Raw genomic sequence first — 19,052 nt, 5'->3', positions numbered from 1 at the left:
AAGAGACACAGGCGCAAAAGGGGAGGGGACGGCTTTTCGGACGTCCCACGGGGGAGAACTGGTGAGGGAGGCCCGGCGTAGGTGTGCGCGGGGCCGCGGGATCCCGGGGGTGGGCTAGAGGCCGTGTCCTCCTCTCACCCACCCCCTTACGGGGAAACAGAGGCGCGGTCAGGGCCCAGGGCTCCAACCCCCATCTAATGTACCATCACCTGGTCGCCCTCCCTCCCCCAAGACAGGCTGCTCTTGTCCTGGTTTCTGACCCTGGGGAGGGGGCGGGGGGTACCAACCACTCACACAAAAACTTCACAACTTGACCCAACTTTTATAAACACATTTAATGATTGTTGTTCATGTAAGTTCAGTGATAAAAATCTCGGAATGTAGCTCATTTGTAAACAATTCCAGTTAACTGGGTGTGATGGTCATTGATCCCTGCAGCCGTATAAAGTGCTTCATACATAACCAGACTCAACGCAAAGCAAGAGGAAAGCCCTCAGATACAGAACCGTCCTGACCTCCGGCAGCCCGAGCCCCGCGTCCCCAGGGCAGCCTGCCTTGGCCACGTCCCCCCTCCTCCCCACTCTGCGTCTTCGCCCACTGACTGGAACGTCGCTGTGGGTCACCACCGAGTCACCTGGACACAAGCTGGAGGGACGTGGCCTGAAGGCACACGCCTTGGGCCAGGCTAAGGCAGTGGTGAGCCGCACTCAGCCCTAACGGGACGGGAGCGGCCGAAGGGCTCCCATCGGGAAAACGGAACCGGACGTCCTTTCACGGGGCTGTGACCGGGCTCTCCCGGGCGTGAGGAACGCTTGGACGCAGAGGTGTGCGGGGCCCACCTTGGAGCTGGAGCAGCCTCTCCTCCCCCTCCCCGAGCAAACACAGCAGAAAACCCTGCCCGCCGAGCCTGGGAACCCAGCGGCCGCCCGGGTGGAGGGCGGACGGGGAGCTTTGTGGAAAAGGTGCCTCTGCGCCCCCAGCTGCCACACGAGGGGGACACGGTCACTCCAGCATCTTCCCGCTGACCCCTTTCCAGAACCTGGGGTGGGGGGCGCGGGTGGACCAGGAAGTGCCCTGCAGGTGAGCCTCTCAGGAAGAGCGAGGCCAGGCCTCCCACCAAGAACGTGCTTCTGGTTTCCACGCAGGCGCCAGTCCCGGCGGGTTCTCTCCTGGAAAGGGCATCTGACGTCCTTGGTGTCAGAGCTCTCCCTGGTGACCCGCGTGGGGAGGGCAAGCCTCAACCTGACCGGGAAGACGCTCCCCACCCTCCGTGCCGCTGCACCACCACCCACCACGCGGCCAGGGCGTCTCCCCCGCCCTCCGCTGTCCCGTGGCCTCACGTCCCTCCACCCAGACAGACCTCGGGGGTGAGCAGCCACCACCGCGGGGCCAGGACAGCAGAGGCCTGTGGTCACGCTCTGCGGTTCAAGTGTACACAGCACCCGGGGACCAGCCTGCAGGGCGGCACAGAGCCACTCAAAGTGGTTGGGAACCCGTTTCTACACAGAGGGATCAAAACGCAGAAACAGCCCAGAAAGGGTCAAATGGCACAGACGGCCCCTGTTGGCCAGGCTCCGGGGGCACACCACCCCTCCCCTCATCCTCCAGGAGACTGGCCAGCCCGGCACAGGAAGGCACACGTTGGCTGCCGTGGGGCTCCAGCGGGGTGGGGTATAGCTGGCCTCCCCGCACACCTGTGGCTTTGCTGGCACAGGCAGAATCCACGTGTGGGTGGGCCCAGGCCCCGGTGGGCACACTCACTTTGCCCTAGACTGTGGCATGTGTCAGCTCACCAGGGAAGCCTGCCTGCCACCCAGAGCCTCTGGGTCCCACGTGCGTGCCTCACACCGAGGGCAAACCCCAGAACCAGGCACATGTTGCAGGAAGGCAGGGATCTGAGAGACCCTCCGGTGCAGTCGACCTCTTCCAACGCCCTCCCAAGCCGGTGAGAACCGTGAAGGACGGGGGACACTTACACAACAGGGATTCAGGGCAGGACACACCCAGGCCCCAGGCGGACGTAAGCCCACACGGCTCCAGACGGCCGCCCCCTCGGAGCAGGCTCTGGGCCGGCAAGTGTGGCAGGGAGGCTGGAGGGAGGTTCCTGCTGCCCCGAATAAGCGAAGCTGGTATAACAGAGGGTTACCAGAGCGACACAGGTCCCCCCGCAGAGCCCACTGCCCTGCCAGCCTCGACGTTCACGGTGTGGCCTCCCAAGAACAGACAGGCAGCCGCCTGCACCTGGACAGACGGCGGAAGCGTCGGCTCACAGACCTCCAGACGCTTCGGTCCCCGCTTTGTCCTCCACACCTCAGACCACCGGGCACACGACAGGGTCACGGTGTGAGCGTGCACACGTGTGCGTGCCGTGGAAGGAGGGACACAGACACCAGGGCCGCCAGGGCTCACTCACAGTTTGGGCCCAGGGACCCACGGGCCCCCACTCGCACGGCCAGGGCTGTCTGCGGGCCGCAGCGGAAGGTCTCGCCGGCCAGTTCCGTGTCGGACACGGCCACCGCCGTCCGACGGCAGCACGCCGGCCGCAGGGACGGTCCTGCCCCCGTCTCTCCGCTCAGCTATTCCAGAACCCTCCCGACTGTTGTAGCACGCGGGCCCAGGCACACGCCCCCCTGCACGGTCTGCCGTGTGCAAGCCATCCCTGCCGGCTCGCCCTCTGTGGGTCCTGGCAGAGAACCAGTCCAGGGACTCTCAACACTGTCGCCACCAGACTGACGGGCCACGGTGCGCGTCGGGAGGGCCGGGCAGGGTCGAGGGCAACCGGGACAGACCCCGTGTGGCCGCAGCTTCTGTGGACGCCCGGCGGCCTAGCACGTGTCCTCGGCCTTGCTCCCCGCGAGGGGAGGGGAACCACGGCCACCGGGACCTGGCCCCACCCTGCCCGGGCATCAGCGCTTCCACAAGGGGCTGCAGCCCAACGCTGGGCCCCCTCGGGGTCGGGGCAGCCGCCACGTGCAGGGAATCAAACAGGAACACACCATTGGGAAAGAAGTTTTAGTGAGGACGCCGGGGCTGCCGCCCACGTCCTCCCGGCACTAGTGAGGAGACAGGCCGTCGTGCGGGGACCTCGATGCGCTTGGGGCGCCGTGCGGTCCAGCGAAGAGACACTGTAGCTTGGGCTGCAGGTCGTTCCACACCTTGCTCATCTGGAGGAGGAAGGGGCAGGGCGGGGTGAGGAAATGGCAGCTGCCCGCAGCCTGACGCGCCAGCTGCCTCCTCCCAGAACGCCCACGGAGAGAGGAGACGCCCGGGCAGCCAGGCCAGCGCACGTGTCGCCTCCCCCAGAGCTCCCAGACTGGGGGCGGGCCGGCCTGCCCACCCGCATCGCGGCCCAGCGCGCCGAAGACCCCTCCACAGACCAGCCCAGGTAAGGGCGACCTGTAACCAGAGGTCACGGTGGCCGGTGCCACCGCCCTTGCACGGGGACAGAAAGGCACAGGTCTGCTCGACGTAAGAAACGTCATCACTGGGTTGCTCCCTCTGATAGGTCTGCAGGTGCCGGCCTTCTGGGCGGCTCAGAGGCCAAGACAACGTCCACCAGAGGAACACAGACACAGGCAAAGCAAGAGCAGGGCGACCGCCACCACAGCTCCCGGCCCCAGGCGTCTGCGCGGAAGCAGGCTGAGCAGCGAGGCCCGTGTCCGAGACCAGCACTGGGGCAGCGGGGCTCGCGTCACAACAGGAAGCAGCGTGGCCCTGGGAACACGCGGCTGGAGCAGAGCCTAGTCCCCACGTTTCGAGACCGGGGCACTCACGGGCCACCCACAGCAGAGAAATCCAGGATCACGTCAGGAAATGTCCCCACCGGCCGCCCGGACCTGCCCTTGAGGATCACCAGCGTACAGCCCTACCTCCCCCAGCGCTGCTGCTGCCTTGGCCACACCTGCAGTTCCCACACTTGTGCCCGAGGGCACCCTGGGCACCCCAGCGAATTCCAGGGGCACCACGAACTATGAGAAACGCTCAAGGGAAACTCAGCATTTGTCACAGGCTACGTGGACCACTGCTCTGACGCTGTCTGGAGCTAACAACGTAAGAAACAGAACCATTAAAAAGGTACTTCGGCCTCGGGCTGCTGTGAAAAGTCACCAAGGCACTGAGAGAAAGTCAAGGAACTTCTGTCTCAGACGGGCAACATTTCTCACTCGTGCCCGACTCCCCTGGCGTCCCACTGAAAGCACAGACCCTTGAGTCCTGGGCCCAGCGGTTCTGAAAGCAAGTCTGAGAGGGATGTGTACACTGACCCACACGCTGACCACACCCTCCAGGCGGCTCCAGCACTGGCTCCAGACGGCTCTGGCCCAGCCACCTCCCGCCTGGATGCACCATCTCGTGTCTTCTACCCCTGAATCCGCACACCCAGCTGCCACCCGGCACCTTTCCGAACTACAGGTCTGAGCTCCCTCCACGGGCTGCTCACAAAAGCCTCCCTGGCCCTCCGGGCAGGGTCGCCAGCTTCCCAGACTGCACCCCGGCCCACCCCCGGGGCCCCGCGTGGGACCCGTGCCCTCCAGCTGGCCGACCTGTTGGGATCTCCCACTCCTTTGGTGTCAGGGATGGCTGTGGGGCAGGTGTGTACCCAGCACGGCCACAGGACCTGGCACGGAACAACGACCAAATGGCCCATTTCCACCAAATCCCCGAGCCGGTCTCGGAAGGCTGTAAGGGTTATATTCTATGCCACTTTTCAGGTAGGGAAACTGGCGCAGAGGTTAAACAACACAGCCAAGGCCGTTCAGAGCTCAGGACTGGTGCAGACCTGGAAGCTGAGACAGCCAGGATGTGAGGTTCAGAGAGTCTGAGCCTAAACTACCTCCCCGCCCCCCACCTGCGTATCCAAGAGCTAGACACAGCGCCCGGCAGGTGTGTCCCTCACAGGAGGTGCCGGCGCCCCCAGAGCCAAGAAGGAGCCCAGGGTGGAGGGCGTCAGGGAGAAGGAGGGCGTCGGCTACTAGAAGGCCAGCGAACGCAGAACCGGGCAGGGACCTTCCAAGCGTCCCTTCAGCCCTGGCCGCACACACATCCCACGCTGTACCTGGGGGCAGCGGGCAAAGAGCCAAAAACCAAGCTAGCGCTATGTGGCTGACACAGGCTGTCGGCGCGGTCCGCAGGGTCCCCGGCCCGTCACGGCGCTTCTCAAGGGCTCAGCAGGGTCTTCAGAGAAACACCCTATCTGCGGTCCGCCTGCACCTCCTTGCACTGACACCCGCTGTCTGCTCTCATTCCTGGGGATTCCATGTGCTTCGCCTGTGACCTCTGTCTGGAACTCGGCCAGAAGCGAAGAAATTCCTCCTTGACGGTCCTGCTCTGCTCTCCCACCACCCGGCCCCCCGGGGGGCCACAAGGACAACGTCGGGAGCATCATCAGCTACAATGGGACGAGCAGATTCGCACGGGAACGGTTCCAAGTCCTAGCTCCCCCGCTGCACTCACTTCCCAAGTAACTCTTCAAGGTCAGCCGCGGGGCTGCCAGACCTGCAGGACGGGCTACTGCAGGAAGAAGGGCGCTGGCCCAGACGGCAGGGGTGTGGGGGGGACCCACCTCCTTGTGCCCTTGGATCTGGGAGCTGACGAAGGCCCCGAGGATGTGGGAGGTAAGGGGCAGGTAGACGTGGACCAGCTGCGTCTCCTGGTGCAGGCAGTACAGGGAGAAGTAGTTGCGAAGCTCCATCGTCTGGATCACGTTCTCCTGCTGCAGAGCAGAGAGCCCCTTGCGACTGGCCCGGCACACGGGGGGAAGCAGGAGCGCCAGGGCCCACACCCCGCCCCTCCTGAGCCCAGGGCCAGGCCCCCCCTCCGTGCAACGCATCGGTCACACCGGCTCCGTCAGCCGGCGCTCGCGCGTCAGCATCCCAGCAGCTCAGGGAGCCAACCACAGGAAGCCGGGGAGGACGGCCCGGGGCCCGGCGGCGGCAGGTGTGGGAAGGTGCCCCAAGGCCCGCCCACTGCCCCGCAGGCAGGCCCGGGCCGCCCGGCCCACCTCCACAATGCGGGACTCCAGCTGCTCCACAGACTCGGGCTCGCGGTCTTGCACGGCGGCGCTCATCATCTGCCTCTTCATCAGGCTGTACTTGTGCAGCGCCCGCTGGTGCTTGTGCAGCACGCCCTTCTCGTGCCGCTCACAGAGGTCCTGCCAGGAGGAGGTGGCACGTCAGCCCAGGAGGCGGGAGGCACAGGCGGCACCCGCTGCACGCGGCCCCCACGCCTGGAGGCGAGGACGGCTTTTCCTGCTTAGAAACAGCTCGCAGGCACCCCGCTCACTCCACTCTCGGTGTTCGTGGAAGGGAGCATCCAGCTGAGCCACCCGGGGTGAGCCGTGAGGGGGTCGCGGTGCACATCAGCAGAGCCAGAAACCCACGGGGAAATGAGCAGTGCAGAGCGGGGACAGCCCTGGACCTCACACGTACTGCTGAGCAACTTCTAGAAAGCCACTGTCCCTCCAGCAGCAAGATCAGTCTCCTAAAGGACGATGCACTGGCCTTTCCCTGGGGCCCTAAGGTAACCCCGATCACAATTCCTGTGGGAATACTAGCCACGGAATCATAGGGCTGCAACTTCAGAGGCCACTGGCTGCTATCCCACCCAGTAGAGGAACCCCTTCTAGAACCGTCCCCACCGGCGCTGGGCCAGCTCCCCCCTGAGCTCAGCACAAAGCATCCTCAGGGCTCACAGGCGATCCATCCCGCCACCGATGGTTGGAAAGCCGCCCCTGCCCCGAGCTGAGGCCTGACGTCCCAGAACCTCCACACCCTAGAAGAGGCGGCTCCCACTGGCCAGCCCCTCGTGTGTTTATAGAGAGCAATAGCAGTCACACTCACACTCACACACATACACACTCACGCACACGCACCCCTCGCTCTCACATCGGGGAAGCCAGAGGCCTGCCCACAGCACCCTGCAGGGCGCACAACCCCCTCCCCCGGGAAGCCTGCAGGAGGCCCATCCGCACCCCGCAGCCCTGGCTTCAGGCTCTTTTTCCATGTCCCCCAGAGCCACACCCTTGAAAGGTCACAGCAGCCTTCTCAACAGCTCTGTCTCTGACCAAGCAGCAGCCGAGACTCACTTTATAGGACTGGAGCAAATCCAGGAAGAGGTTCAGTTTCTCCACCACGTCGTTCTCCTCCTGTTTGCCCTGGAAAACACGGGGCAGGTGGGCCAACACCGACCGAGCACACAGGACCCAGAGCCAGGGGCGCACACCCACCGCAGGCCTAGGCCGGCTCGGCCCCCAGAACTGTGGACCAGCTGTGCAGGGGGCCCCGTCCACATGACAGCCCGCCGACGTGAGGCCAAAGCCTCGGAACCAGCAGGTGCACAAGAACGAGGGCCGGGTGCCCTGTGCCCACCTCGCGTCCTGCTCGCCTCCCTACCCGTAACCCAGCAGCCTGGCCGCCTGCAGACAGTGGAGCTGGGTTTAAACGGGGGAGCAAGTGGGAGGGATGCACCGGGGACAAGGGGAATCGGTTTCAACGAAAGGGAGAGAAGCACGGCCTGCGAGGGGCCGAGGGGAGGTTCTGCAGCTGCGGGACTGAATCTGAAGATTTGGGCGTGGGGGGGGGGGCGGACCCCGCACACGCCTCTGCACCGAGGTTGATGCGGGGAGCCCCGCGGAGTCATGGGAGGGGGCTGTTTGCTGACTGGGTGTCCTGGTAACGACAGGGTGAAGCCCCGCTCCCGGAGTCACCCACCGCACCCGCCAGGCGTGTAGCCCAGCGCCGCTCGCACGGACGAGCCACATCCACATGGCCAACGGGCACCGATGCTCGGGGCCGCTCCAGGCAGGAGGAGTCGGTGCCAAAGCCCTGGGCTGGGCTGCTCCCGGCTCCAAGTTGGTGCCTGGAGACGAGGGAGGGCAGCACGAGGGAGAAGCGCGGTCTCTCCACCTCCTGCTCCAGGAACGGCAAACATGGACCTGCAGGCCACCACGCACCCTCCCCCCGTCGCCACAGCAACGGTCAGGCTACGGTGGTTTCCAGGGAGCCCCCCATGCTAGTTTTGTGGTCCCAGCCACATGTGCTGGGGGCTCTCGCACCCTCACCTCCCTCAGCCACCAATATGCGTCACGTCCCTCCTCCAGGTGTGCTGAGCCCCTCTCCCAGGTGTTTGCTGAGCCCCTCTCCCAAGTGCAGCACCGGCTCCTCCAGGAAACCAAGCCCCTTCTAAAACCTCTAGAGCTCCAGCCATGGCAGAGAATGAAAAGTTCACCCCATAAACCGCACATCAGACTCGGTATGAGGAGGGAGCAGGCAGAAGAAACGAAGAGAAGTCCAAGGCCGCTGGGGACACAAGCGCTGGATGGGAGCCGGGGGCTTCCACCCAAGCTCCGGCACCAACTCAGGGGACCCTGGGCCCTCGGGCCCGCTGAGCCTAGAGGTTCCCAGCCATTCAATCCCGCACCCACAGTCAAGTTTCTAGCCAGTAAGGTGACAGGAAAGTAACAGGCATGTTGCAGGTTTTTTCAACTCAGAAAGGGAAATACCAGATGGCCACAGGTGCCCTGTCCCTCCTGACTGGGCAGGGGACACAGGAGAACAGAGGTTCCTCCCCGAGTGTGTAGCGGGGGGGGGGACTCCTGCGTGTGTCATTTGCTCCCAAGTCCCATTTCTGCTCTGATGCTGTGCAAGACCCTAAACCACCAGCGCGTGTGCCTCTACAGAAAGCACACGCCCTGGCACCGAGGAAGAAACAGCCCCACTGTGAGTCTCGCTTGTCTGGCTGGGACATAGTTATCAGGTCTCCTAACAGGTCTGGGGAGAATAAAACCGTGATACATAAAAACAGAATTTAGAACTAGCCCTCAGATATCTTCACTTGCACAGCAAGAGTGAAGTGGAACCCTAGCTCTGACGGATGAAAGTCCTGACAGGACATTTGGTCCAGTTTCGTGTTAAAACTGTATTGATGGGGGGCTTCCCTGGTGGCGCAGTGGTTGAGAGTCCGCCTGCCGATGCAGGGGATGCGGGTTCGTGCCCCGGTCCGGGAGGATCCCACATGCTGTGGAGCGGCTGGGCCCGTGAGCCATGGCCGCTGAGCCTGCGCGTCCGGAGCCTGTGCTCCGCAACGGGAGAGGCCACAGCAGTGAGAGGCCCGTGTACCGCACACACACAAAAAAACTGTATTGATTTCACTTCAACATAGAAACCACCAAGAGCAATGAGGGACGTTCAGGCACAGCACCGCGCAGACACGACACTGCAGAGCAGCATCTGTGAGGAGCCCCGGAGGCGGGGGGAGCTTCCAACTGCACCACATCGGAAACCTGACGCCCGCCCCCCTCTGCAGGGCAGAAGCAGCATCCAAATCTGAATCAGAAAAGATGCTGGAAATGATCGAGTTGGGGCTCCCCCATGCTCTGTGCACCCCCTCCAGGTTACCTGTCCAAGAGGGAGCTGTGGGCCCAGGGCCTGGGTCCCGGCCACAGAACAGCTTCGTTTGTATGCTGTACAAACTGAGCTCTGAGTACAGGGCCAAGGGTTAAACAAAAAGCTGTTAATGATCTAGGCCAGCTCCCTTGTTTCTCATCACAGAGAAAAATTCCCAGGGAGCAAAGCAGCCCGAGCGAGGCCCCAGCGCAAGACACAGGCCAGCACGAAGCAGGCTGCCTGCGCTCGCCTGCCTCTCTACCCAGCCAGTCCTCTGATACCACGTTCCTGGTCCCAACCCCACCCCGCCCGCCATGGAAACGTGGGCTCCTCTCACCTGGAGATGGGCTGGGCCCCGTGCCAATTCCAAGTGACGCTCAGTGTCTGAAAGACACACTCAGGCACGGGGACCACAGGGGAATAACACCCAGCACTTTCCACACCAGGAATGTGGTCAGATTCCCTTTTCATCACTTAGAGCTGTCCTGGCACCTGAGCGCCCCACCTGGAGCCTGACAACCCCCCAGACCCACCCATTGCTGTGGTTCCGTGACTCGCTACTAAGGAGCTTTGAGCCTCAGCTGGGTAGCAAGGCCTCCATTTTAATGCATTTAAAACCAGCTACCAGCAGCCTAAAGCCCATTTCCCCAAGCACTAGGAAGCAAACTCTCACCCTCAAAATTATGTAACAGTTTTATAGCATAAAAGCACCCAGATGAACATTTCCCGCTGATGGTAAACACTGTATCTGCAAATTAACCCCCAACGACTACAAGACTCTTTGCAGATTTCCACAAACACCACCTGCCCATAGAGCAGAAGCATTTCCTGAGGTAAACTGGGTGTCTAGGGCGAGACATAGAGGGATTCTCTGGGGGTGCTGGGAGCTTGGTTGTTCTGATGAGCTTTCAAGTGGCCAAAGGCTGCTTGGCTACGACAGCACCATGGGAGCAACCTGGGTCCACCCGGAACACCCTGGGAAGTTGCAAGATTACATCTCCAGGGACACAGCACATCTTCTAATCTCAGCAAGGTCAGATCTCATTTGTCCACATCATCAGCAACCCTCTCAAGAGCGTAAAGGACTCACAGGGAGCCACCCGGAACAGATGGGGATGTGCCCTCCCGACCTGAGAACTGCTGCCCACTCACTCGAGACTCAGAACTGTGACGTCCATCTCAGAAGGAGATGCTCCCACACACCACGGCATAGAGCGTTCTCCGAAACAAGCACCTCGGAGAACAAACCCACTCACCTGCTGTGCAGCCTTGTCAGCGAGCAGTGCAAATTCAACGGACAGGCCTTTCAGCGCCTGTTTGAGGGACCCCCACGTGCTACTGTTCAGAGTGGCCCAGGAGGGGAGCGGGGTCGTGTCAGACCCTAAAGCACTGAGGAGGAGGAAACACACAGGGGTAGAGACACTCAGGCCTGGAAGCTGGGCGGGCAGCCCACCCGACGCCCCCCTCTGCCCAACAGCACACCACCCCAAGGTGGCCGCCCTGCACATCTCCCAACCGAGATCCCTGCTACTGGAAGAGCAGGAGCCCCAGGAGTCTGTCAGAAAGGTAGGATCTCGATCCACCAAGACCTGGAACCAACTGTCAGTGAGACCCCGAGGGAACGTGTGCACGACAGGGTTGAGGCACGCAGTTTGGGGGACCGCTGCAGAGGGCAGCGTCCTGGCTCAAGGCCCGGCCCCTCCTCCAGAGGAGAGGAAGCGTGACCAGCCCGGCACGGCCCTTCCCGGATCAGATGAACCTTGTCTCAGGCCTGATCCTGACAACGGGGGAAGCCCCTACGTTTGGGAACCCCGATGCTCTGCCCACGCTCTCCACCTCTCTTCTTTCCTCTAAATGCGATCTCGTCTCCCCAGCCCTTTCCTTCCCCTCTGGGGTAGGAGGAGTCAGAACGAGAGCCATTACGGTAAACACGCTTTCTGCTCCAAGCCCGCCACCAAAGGCTAAATAAAGACCCCGCCCCGCAAAACGGACCTCGTGGAGCCCACCAGGGTCACCTGCCTCAGCTCCCTCCCAAATATGAGGAGGTCAGCAGCATTGTCGATGGCCCGCGACACCATCCGCTCGGCCCTGTCGCGGAGCTTGTGAAAGCTGTTGTAGATGTTGCGGATCAGCTCCCGGCTGATGGCGAACTGAGTCTGGATGTCGGCTGGGAGGAAGTCCTGAGGGGGGAGGAGACTGGGCATCACCAGACGTGAAACCCTTCCAGAAAAGACGAGCAGCAGGAGAGGAGGCCGGGCAGGTAAATGAGCCCAGACCCCCAGGCCAGGTCACACAGCGCCCAGCCCAGGAGCCCACGTCTTTCTCCAGCGCCCGCCCTGGACCCCTCTTCTTGTCCAGAGGAGACACAGAAACCGGCACTACACGCACACCACAAAAAGTACGATCTGCAAGCTCGACACGATGAACCTGCGGTCATCGTGAACCTGACTCTGCACGAGGCCCAGGCCTCTGTATTTCCTCATTTATTCCCGAAGGGTAACTCGTCACCAGCTTCAATATTAACTACCTATTAATATTAACTAACGTTAACTACACAATGCTTAGAAAACAAAAGGCTTAGGAAATAAAATGAAGGTAACAGAGTCTGTATTTTGGTATGGAGAAGTAGTTTAAGAAGAAATAACAAAAACAAAGCTACCAAATAGCTACTTTCATCCTTTGGAGAAAGAGACCAGATTAACTAAATTTAAAAATAAACCAATGCATCAATCCCCTGAAATCCAAAAAGCTGATGGCCAAGCATCCATGCATCTGAATCACAAAACACCTGAGGACATGGCACGAGGGGCCGGTGGGCCCTGTGGTCGGAGACGCTCAGTCACACCTGGGCCCTTCAGCCTAGGCGCTTGGGACCTTGCAAATGGCAGCCTCTCTCTCTGTTTCCTCATCTGTAAAACGGGCACGACACCCGCTGGGTTTCAGATCAACTGAAACAAGGGTCAAGGGAGAAAACCACGCAACCCATCTTAGCACGACGTCTGGCTCACAGCAGAGGCAAAACAAACATCACTAACTATTCACACGATTACCGCTCTGGGGGAAGGGATCATCAAAATCAAAACAGTACCTTGGCCCGAGCAGCCAGCTTACAGTTCATGAACTCGTCTCCCACACACTGAGCGGATTCCTTTAACTTGTTCTGCACATCCTGCAAAAGCGAGAGAGAAACACTTGACCCTCAACCAGCCACAGAACCAGAAGCACGAGACCAACTGAGCCACCAGAAAGCAGGGTCTCCACGTGTTGGCCTTTTTTTTGGGGGGGGGGGCTGCGTTGGGTCTTCACTGCTGCACGCGGGCTTTCTCTAACTGCAGCGAGCGGGGGCTACTCTTTGTCGTGGTGCGCGGGCTTCTCATTGTAGTGGCTTTTCTTGTTGCGGAGCACGGGCTCTAGGTGCACGGGCTTCAGCAGTTGTGGCTCGTGGTCTCAGTAGTTGTGGCTCACGGGCTCTAGAGCACAGGCTCAGCAGTTGTGGCGCTCCGGCTTACCTGCTCCGCGGCATGTGAGATCTTCCCGGGCCAGGGCTTGAACCCGTGTCCCCTGCATTGGCAGGCGGATTCGTAACCACTGCACCACCAGGGAAGCCCTCCATGTGTTTGCTTTAACGTTAAGTATTCTGTAATCTCTTCCTGTCTCCTGTTCCATTTTTTTCTCATTGGCCTTAACCTTTGGGGTGGTCCGTCTTCCAGAGGCAGGAAAGCCCGACCTCGTGACAGGACTGCGAACTCCAGCTCTGGAGTGGAGCTCTCTCTCCAGAAAGACGGAAACTCCACCTCCAGACCAGGGACATGAGTACTTGGGACAGACGTCGGAGTCACTAGATGCTGGAAGGTCCCACGTGGGGCACAGACACAGGGACTGAAGTCTCCTCCCTTCCTATGATCAGACCCATGGGGTCAGGGCCCCCAGAGTCCTGGGAGAGCTGGCGGCAGAGAAAGGGCAGCATTGGGGTCCCGAGCCCCGGCTCTGAGCTCTGCCCTCTGACGGGAGGCTCCCTGGCAAAGCCGAGCCTTAAGACGAGCCCCACAAAGAGCCACGGAAGATACAGGCAGAGACCCTAACGCGCAGCTGTGTGTGGGTGAAGGAATCGTCACATTTCAGAGATGCCCTGAAGAGCATGTGTCCCAGTTCCCTCATTTTACCAAGAAGCAAATGGTGCTGGGAGGCCCAGGGACAGGCGTGTGTGAGGGCAGCCGGGGCCGCTGGAGCCCGACGCCGCCCGGCTTCCGCAGGAGCTCGCCCTCCCGCCCCCCTCCCTCTGCCTCAAGCTGAGCGTGGTGCCCTCGTCCCAGCACGTCCCTCTGCTGTGGTAAAGATCCCAGTGCTACAGAAGCCTGTCCAGCCCCAGGGTTCGAAAGACCCACCCTCCCAGCTCAAGGGCAGAAGGCCACAGCATGCATTCCTGGATGTCTGGAACGGGTCCCATAAAAGGGGCAGACCGACAGGCCCCCCGGGCACCGCAGAGGGAAAGGCCACAGCGTCTCTAGGGGTCAAAGGCCCCTTTGGCCTCCAGGGAGAGAGAGGTAAAGGAGGCGGCCAGGCTTGTGTGGAATCCACCTCTGTGTCTCTGCGCCCGCATCTTCCCGCGGCCGGTGAGGGCACGTCTGTCGCACTGCAGGCCGTATGGGGCATCCTCACTGGAGCCCCCTCCGCCCACCCCAACAAGGAGAGGGTCCCTTGGGGAAGCCTCTGCGCCTCCGAAGAGCTCAGCCCTGGGTGCACGGGGCTGTCCAGGCGGTGCCTCGCCGGGCTGTGCCTCGGCATCCTGACGGACCAGGACGGCCTGACGGCAGCCTGGAGAAGGATACTGCCGCTCCAACGTCGCACCAGAATCAAGGCCCACACAGAGCTAACTTCCCAGGACACACGTCCACCCTGCAGGTCGGCCGGGGAGACTCAGCGGGTGCTCCCCGTAGCACTGAGTCCAAACCAGCCTTCCTTCTGTTTTATTATTTTATATTGGCCACACCGCACAGCCTACAGGATCCTGGTTCCCCGACCAGGGACGGAACCTGCGCTCCTTGCAGTGGAAGGGCGGAGACTCACCCACTGGACCAGGGAAGTCCCCAGCCTTCCTTTTTTAAGTAAATGCTCATTCACATCTGGAGTCACTAGCCTGTCTGTCAACCCTCCAAACCACAGAGGCTCCTGTGTATCAGCTTCAAACCCTCAGAGACTGTGCTGAAAAGCCACCCCTTCCACACAAAACCCTGCGAAGTCGGAACCAGGATGCCCCTTAGAATCATACTCAACCTGTTACCTTGGGAGAATATAAGTCATATCTGTGTTTGTCCCATGTAAATAGATTCTGTCATGGCACCCAAACAAGGGGATTAAGGGGAGAGGACGAAACAAAAGCAAATTTAAGAATGAAAATAAGTGGGACTGAGTGGGCCTGGGTCTGACCCCTGGTCGGGGAACTAGGATCCCACAAGCCGCGCGGCACGGCCAAAAAAAAAAAGAATGAAAGTAAGACCCGGGGAGCCTCAGGCCCCAGCACGCAGACAGCTGGGCGGCAGGTACTCACGGGGCCACTGAAGGACAGGAACAGCTTGAGAACAACGTCCTCGGAGAAGGGCGGGTGCCGGGCCACCAGGTTGATGAAGCGCTTCAGCGCTCTCCTCCGGGCCTCAATGAATTCCCTGTCAGCTGGACACAGAACACGGGGTGACCACACAGTGCCTGGGGCGCGAGCCCCCGCGACCTCACTCTTGGTGCCCGACGCCTCCCACACGGAGAGCTCTCCAAGCCACAGGGCCAGCCGGGGGCACTGGGCACAGACCACAGGCTGCAGAAGGCGCACCAGACCCCCAGCTCCGCGCCCTGCTGCCTACGGACACACCCGGTCCGGGATCTGCTGAGGAAAAGCACACAGCCCGCTGGTTTTACTCGATGGCATTGGATCCCGCACTGTGATCCCTTTCTGATGCTGCTGTCTATGAACAAATGGGTTTTCCTAAACTCATATATATATATACTTTTTTTTTTTTTTTTGCGGTACGCGGGCCTCTCACTGTTGTGGCCTCTCCCGTTGCGGAGCACAGGCTCCGGACGCGCAGGCTCAGCGGCCACGGCTCACGGGCCCAGCCGCTCCGCGGCATGTGGGACCTTCCCGGACCGGGGCACGAACCCGTGTCCCCTGCATCGGCAGGCGGACTCCCAACCACTGCGCCACGAGGGAAGCCCCTAAACTCATATATTAATTTGACCCAGTTTTCCTGTTCACATCACTTATTACTCGCTCTCCAGTTGTGAACTGCTTTCGTTTGGGTTATGTATTTTCACTCCAAGGGCAAAAAAAGTAAAAGTGTACAATGATGCACTGGGAGTATTTAAATCCAACCACAAATAAAAATGGTATTTAAAGTATTATTTTTAAATTATTGAAAAAAAGCTGGAAGAGGATCTCCCCCCTCAAGGCCACCAGGACCCCGTCCGCTGATGGCTACGTTTTCACTAAGGCTGAGTCACACGACCAAGCATTGCAGGACAGTTTCCAGGTTCCAAGTCCCACCCACACCCAATCAACCTTGCTGCCTGGATTTCACTGAGCGTCCACCTTACTCCCTAAGTGTTCCCAACTCCTGCCCTCAGCATCCTTCCCCTTCCACGTGATAGTATTTGTTCCACGTGCTCAGTTGGGGCAAGAAGAAAATGACATTATCAGGTTCTGATCTAGTCAGTGACCAGTGAAAGCAGCACTTTAGGACATGGAAAACGGCAGGAAATCAATGGCCGGCTTTGGGTACTTGCCTTTAGATCAGGTTTCATCTAGAATCTGAGAAAAGGGCTGTGGGTGAAGATCAGTGAGACCTGAGAGGAGGCCTCAGCTGACTCCCGCTCTCTGGAACCCTGGGACAGACAGGCCAGTGCAGGGGGCACGGGGACACCTGTGATCCCTCACCTAGCCCCAGGTAATCGCCGGGGAAGCATGAAGATGAGATAGCCACCTCCTATTGTTTTCATCTCCTTTGAGATGCAGGTTAGGTCACTGGGCTGACGTTCACTTCTGTTCTCTCGCAGAGCACGTTACACTATGGTGGTGCCCACCGCTCTCCTAGCGCCGGCAAAACAAACAGCGCTCCTGGTCCCCCACTCAGGAGCCGCCGGACGCCTGGCCTCTGTCCTCTGGGAAGGAGAACTGGGGTACACTCCTTCTCCCTTGCAGAACGGGGTACTTCCCTACGTGTCAGCTATCAGGCAGGAGGCTCACGTAGCTGAGGGCGCCAGGTGATGTCACCGTCCCTACCAGACCTGGGCTCTAAGCCACAGCTGTGCCCAGATTCCCCAGGGGCTGGTGCTGCACCACAGCCCTGCTACCGTCCCATCCCTGCTGGGCAGAGGGCCAGAGGAAGATGGGCCACGAGTGGAGAGGGGCGTCCATCACGGAGCCAGGACCTCAGCACAGGGCGGGGGGACCCCACCCCCCTACGCCCCCCGGCCGCCAGCAAACCCAGCTTTACCTCCCAGCATCCTCTTGGGCGGGAGGGCCGGCACCATGCGGTACGGGAACTTCTGCAGCAGCATCTCGTGGAAGACCACGAAGTCATTGTACCGTCGATACACGCAGGACTTGAAGCGCTGCAAGAAAAGAGGTTCGGAGCTCAGTAGAAACCCTCACACTTCACAGTTTCCCCTTACCTTTCCCTTCCACCACTAAATAAAACCTGTGGAAATAATAGGACTAAACTCCTCACCTTCTCTCACCAGGCCTTTACCAGAAGGAGAAATCGTCTATGTCCTTGATGGATGGAAATACAACTTTTAAACACTGCATAGCTCTAACTGTGTATTTAATTAACCGTCTATTATTCTGGATCTTCTGAACAAGAAGAGTCTCCTTACAGGAGTTTTCACCTATATGGCAGCATCCCTCCTCCCCTTAGGTATCACATGGGAATACCTTTGAGGGTATGTCCTCAACATACACTTTCTTTTTTTTCTTTTTTTCTTTTCTTTTTTTTTTTTTGTGGTACGCGGGCCTCACTGTTGTGGCCTCTCCCATTGCGGAGCACAGGCTCCAGACGCGCAGGCTCAGTGGCCATGGCTCACGGGCCCAGCCGCTCCGCGGCATGTGGGATCTTCCCGGACTGGGACACGAACCCGTGTCCCCTGCATCGGCAGGCGGACCCTCAGCCACTGCGCCACCAGGGAAGCCCCTCAACATACACTTTCAAACCGTGCTAACACAAGCAGCACTGCACCTCCTGAAACAGACCCAACTGCCTAAACGCAGACCAAACGCTGAACACGAAGACTGAAACACGGCAGACGTGCAACTCAGACGAAACTGCCGACAGAGTCCACCCTGAGCCCGCCTTTGATAAACCTGCAGGTTCCGCAGGATTAGCATCCCGTCCAGAGAGCGGCCTCACTGGAGTCGAATATAAGGGCTCTCACGAGAACCAGCATGAACAGCGATCTCTGAAATTAACTGTGTTACACTAGTTAGTAATTAACATCACCGACTGGAAAAAGCCAGTCTGAGATGGTGACATACTGTGTGGCTCCAATGACATGACACTCAGGAAAAAGCAAAGCTACGGAGACAGTGAAAGATCAGTGGTGTCTGGGTGGAGGTGGGAGAGGGGTGAAGGGGGCGGAGCACAGGGGACGCTTAGGGCAGTGAAGCCACACTGTGTGGTTCTACAGCGGTGGACTGAACCCAGAGGACGTACAACAACAAGAGTGACCCGTCATGTCAACTGTGGACTCTGGGTGACAAGGACGTGTCTGTGCAGGTTCATCACCTGTAACAAATGCACCGCCTGGCAGGGGGGTGACAGTGGGGGAGGGGAAGGTGGGAAATCTGTTCCTTCAGCTCAATATTGCTGTGAAACTAAGAACACCCCCCAAAAAACAAAGTCTATAAAAAAAGCTAAATATACTACACAAAGGACAAGTATGAAGCCACGTGTGTCCACCTCTGGCGGGCATCGTGCCACGTCCGCACCTGCGGCCAGGCGTCTGGCATCAATGAACTCTGATTTCAGGGGTGCCCCTAACAGCAAGCACGAAAGCAGGGGGCACAGCCCGAGGAGCCCCACGGCCCAGGAGCCACCCCCGCGGTCCTAACATTAGCGGGCTGACCCCTCCACGCACGTTTCAGGAGGTGACCTGGGCAAAGCGGCCTCCTTCTAAAAACGTTCGTTACGAGGTCATCAGTTTACTTCAGGAGCAGGCAGTTTAACGAGACAGAAGATAAGGCCACTCTCACAGGAGAGCAGCTTGTCACACGTGCGGGACGCCCGGCCCATGGGCGACGAGGCCCCGGAGGAGGTGCCGGAGCCTCCATCCTCACCACGGCCGAGGAGGCCAGACCGCAGCAATGCCAGACGGCAACGCTGTCCCCGAAACACACGAGGGCCTCCTTCCCCCTCTGACCTCTGCTCTCCCCCTTGGCAGCGACACTGACCAGTGTCAGAGCGAAGTTAACTCCCAGACTTCTGTCATCCTGCCTTTAAAACACAACGAAACCTGGCTTCCCTGGTGGCGCAGTGGTGGAGGGTCCGCCTACCCACGCAGGGGACACGGGTTCGTGCCCTGGTCCGGGAAGATCCCACGTGCCGCGGAGCGGCTGGGCCCGTGAGCCATGGCCACTGAGCCTGCGCGTCCGGAGCCTGTGCTCCGCCACGGGAGAGGCCGCAGCAG

At 60.2% G+C, this 19,052-nt stretch overlaps 1 protein-coding gene across 2 annotated transcripts in view; it reads right to left on the bottom strand.

The window, feature by feature from the left end:
• Positions 1-320: 320 nt before the first annotated feature.
• SNX8 (sorting nexin 8) overlaps positions 321-19,052 on the bottom strand; it is a 41,126-nt gene continuing 22,394 nt past the window's right edge. For both annotated transcript variants that reach the window (XM_060077980.1, XM_060077981.1), the window contains exons 3-11: positions 16,865-16,982; positions 14,929-15,050; positions 12,469-12,549; positions 11,400-11,560; positions 10,637-10,769; positions 7,082-7,150; positions 5,999-6,148; positions 5,561-5,710; positions 321-3,164 (exon numbers count right to left, since the gene is read on the bottom strand). In XM_060077980.1, the coding sequence (XP_059933963.1) occupies positions 3,054-3,164; positions 5,561-5,710; positions 5,999-6,148; positions 7,082-7,150; positions 10,637-10,769; positions 11,400-11,560; positions 12,469-12,549; positions 14,929-15,050; positions 16,865-16,982 (1,095 nt within the window). In that variant the 3' untranslated portion in view covers positions 321-3,053. The remainder of the gene's footprint in view (positions 3,165-5,560; positions 5,711-5,998; positions 6,149-7,081; positions 7,151-10,636; positions 10,770-11,399; positions 11,561-12,468; positions 12,550-14,928; positions 15,051-16,864; positions 16,983-19,052) is intronic.

This window comes from Mesoplodon densirostris, chromosome 16 (assembly GCF_025265405.1).
Source record: "Mesoplodon densirostris isolate mMesDen1 chromosome 16, mMesDen1 primary haplotype, whole genome shotgun sequence".
Classification (NCBI taxonomy): Eukaryota; Metazoa; Chordata; class Mammalia; order Artiodactyla; family Ziphiidae; genus Mesoplodon; species Mesoplodon densirostris.
This window is presented reverse-complemented; position numbering and strand designations above follow the sequence as displayed.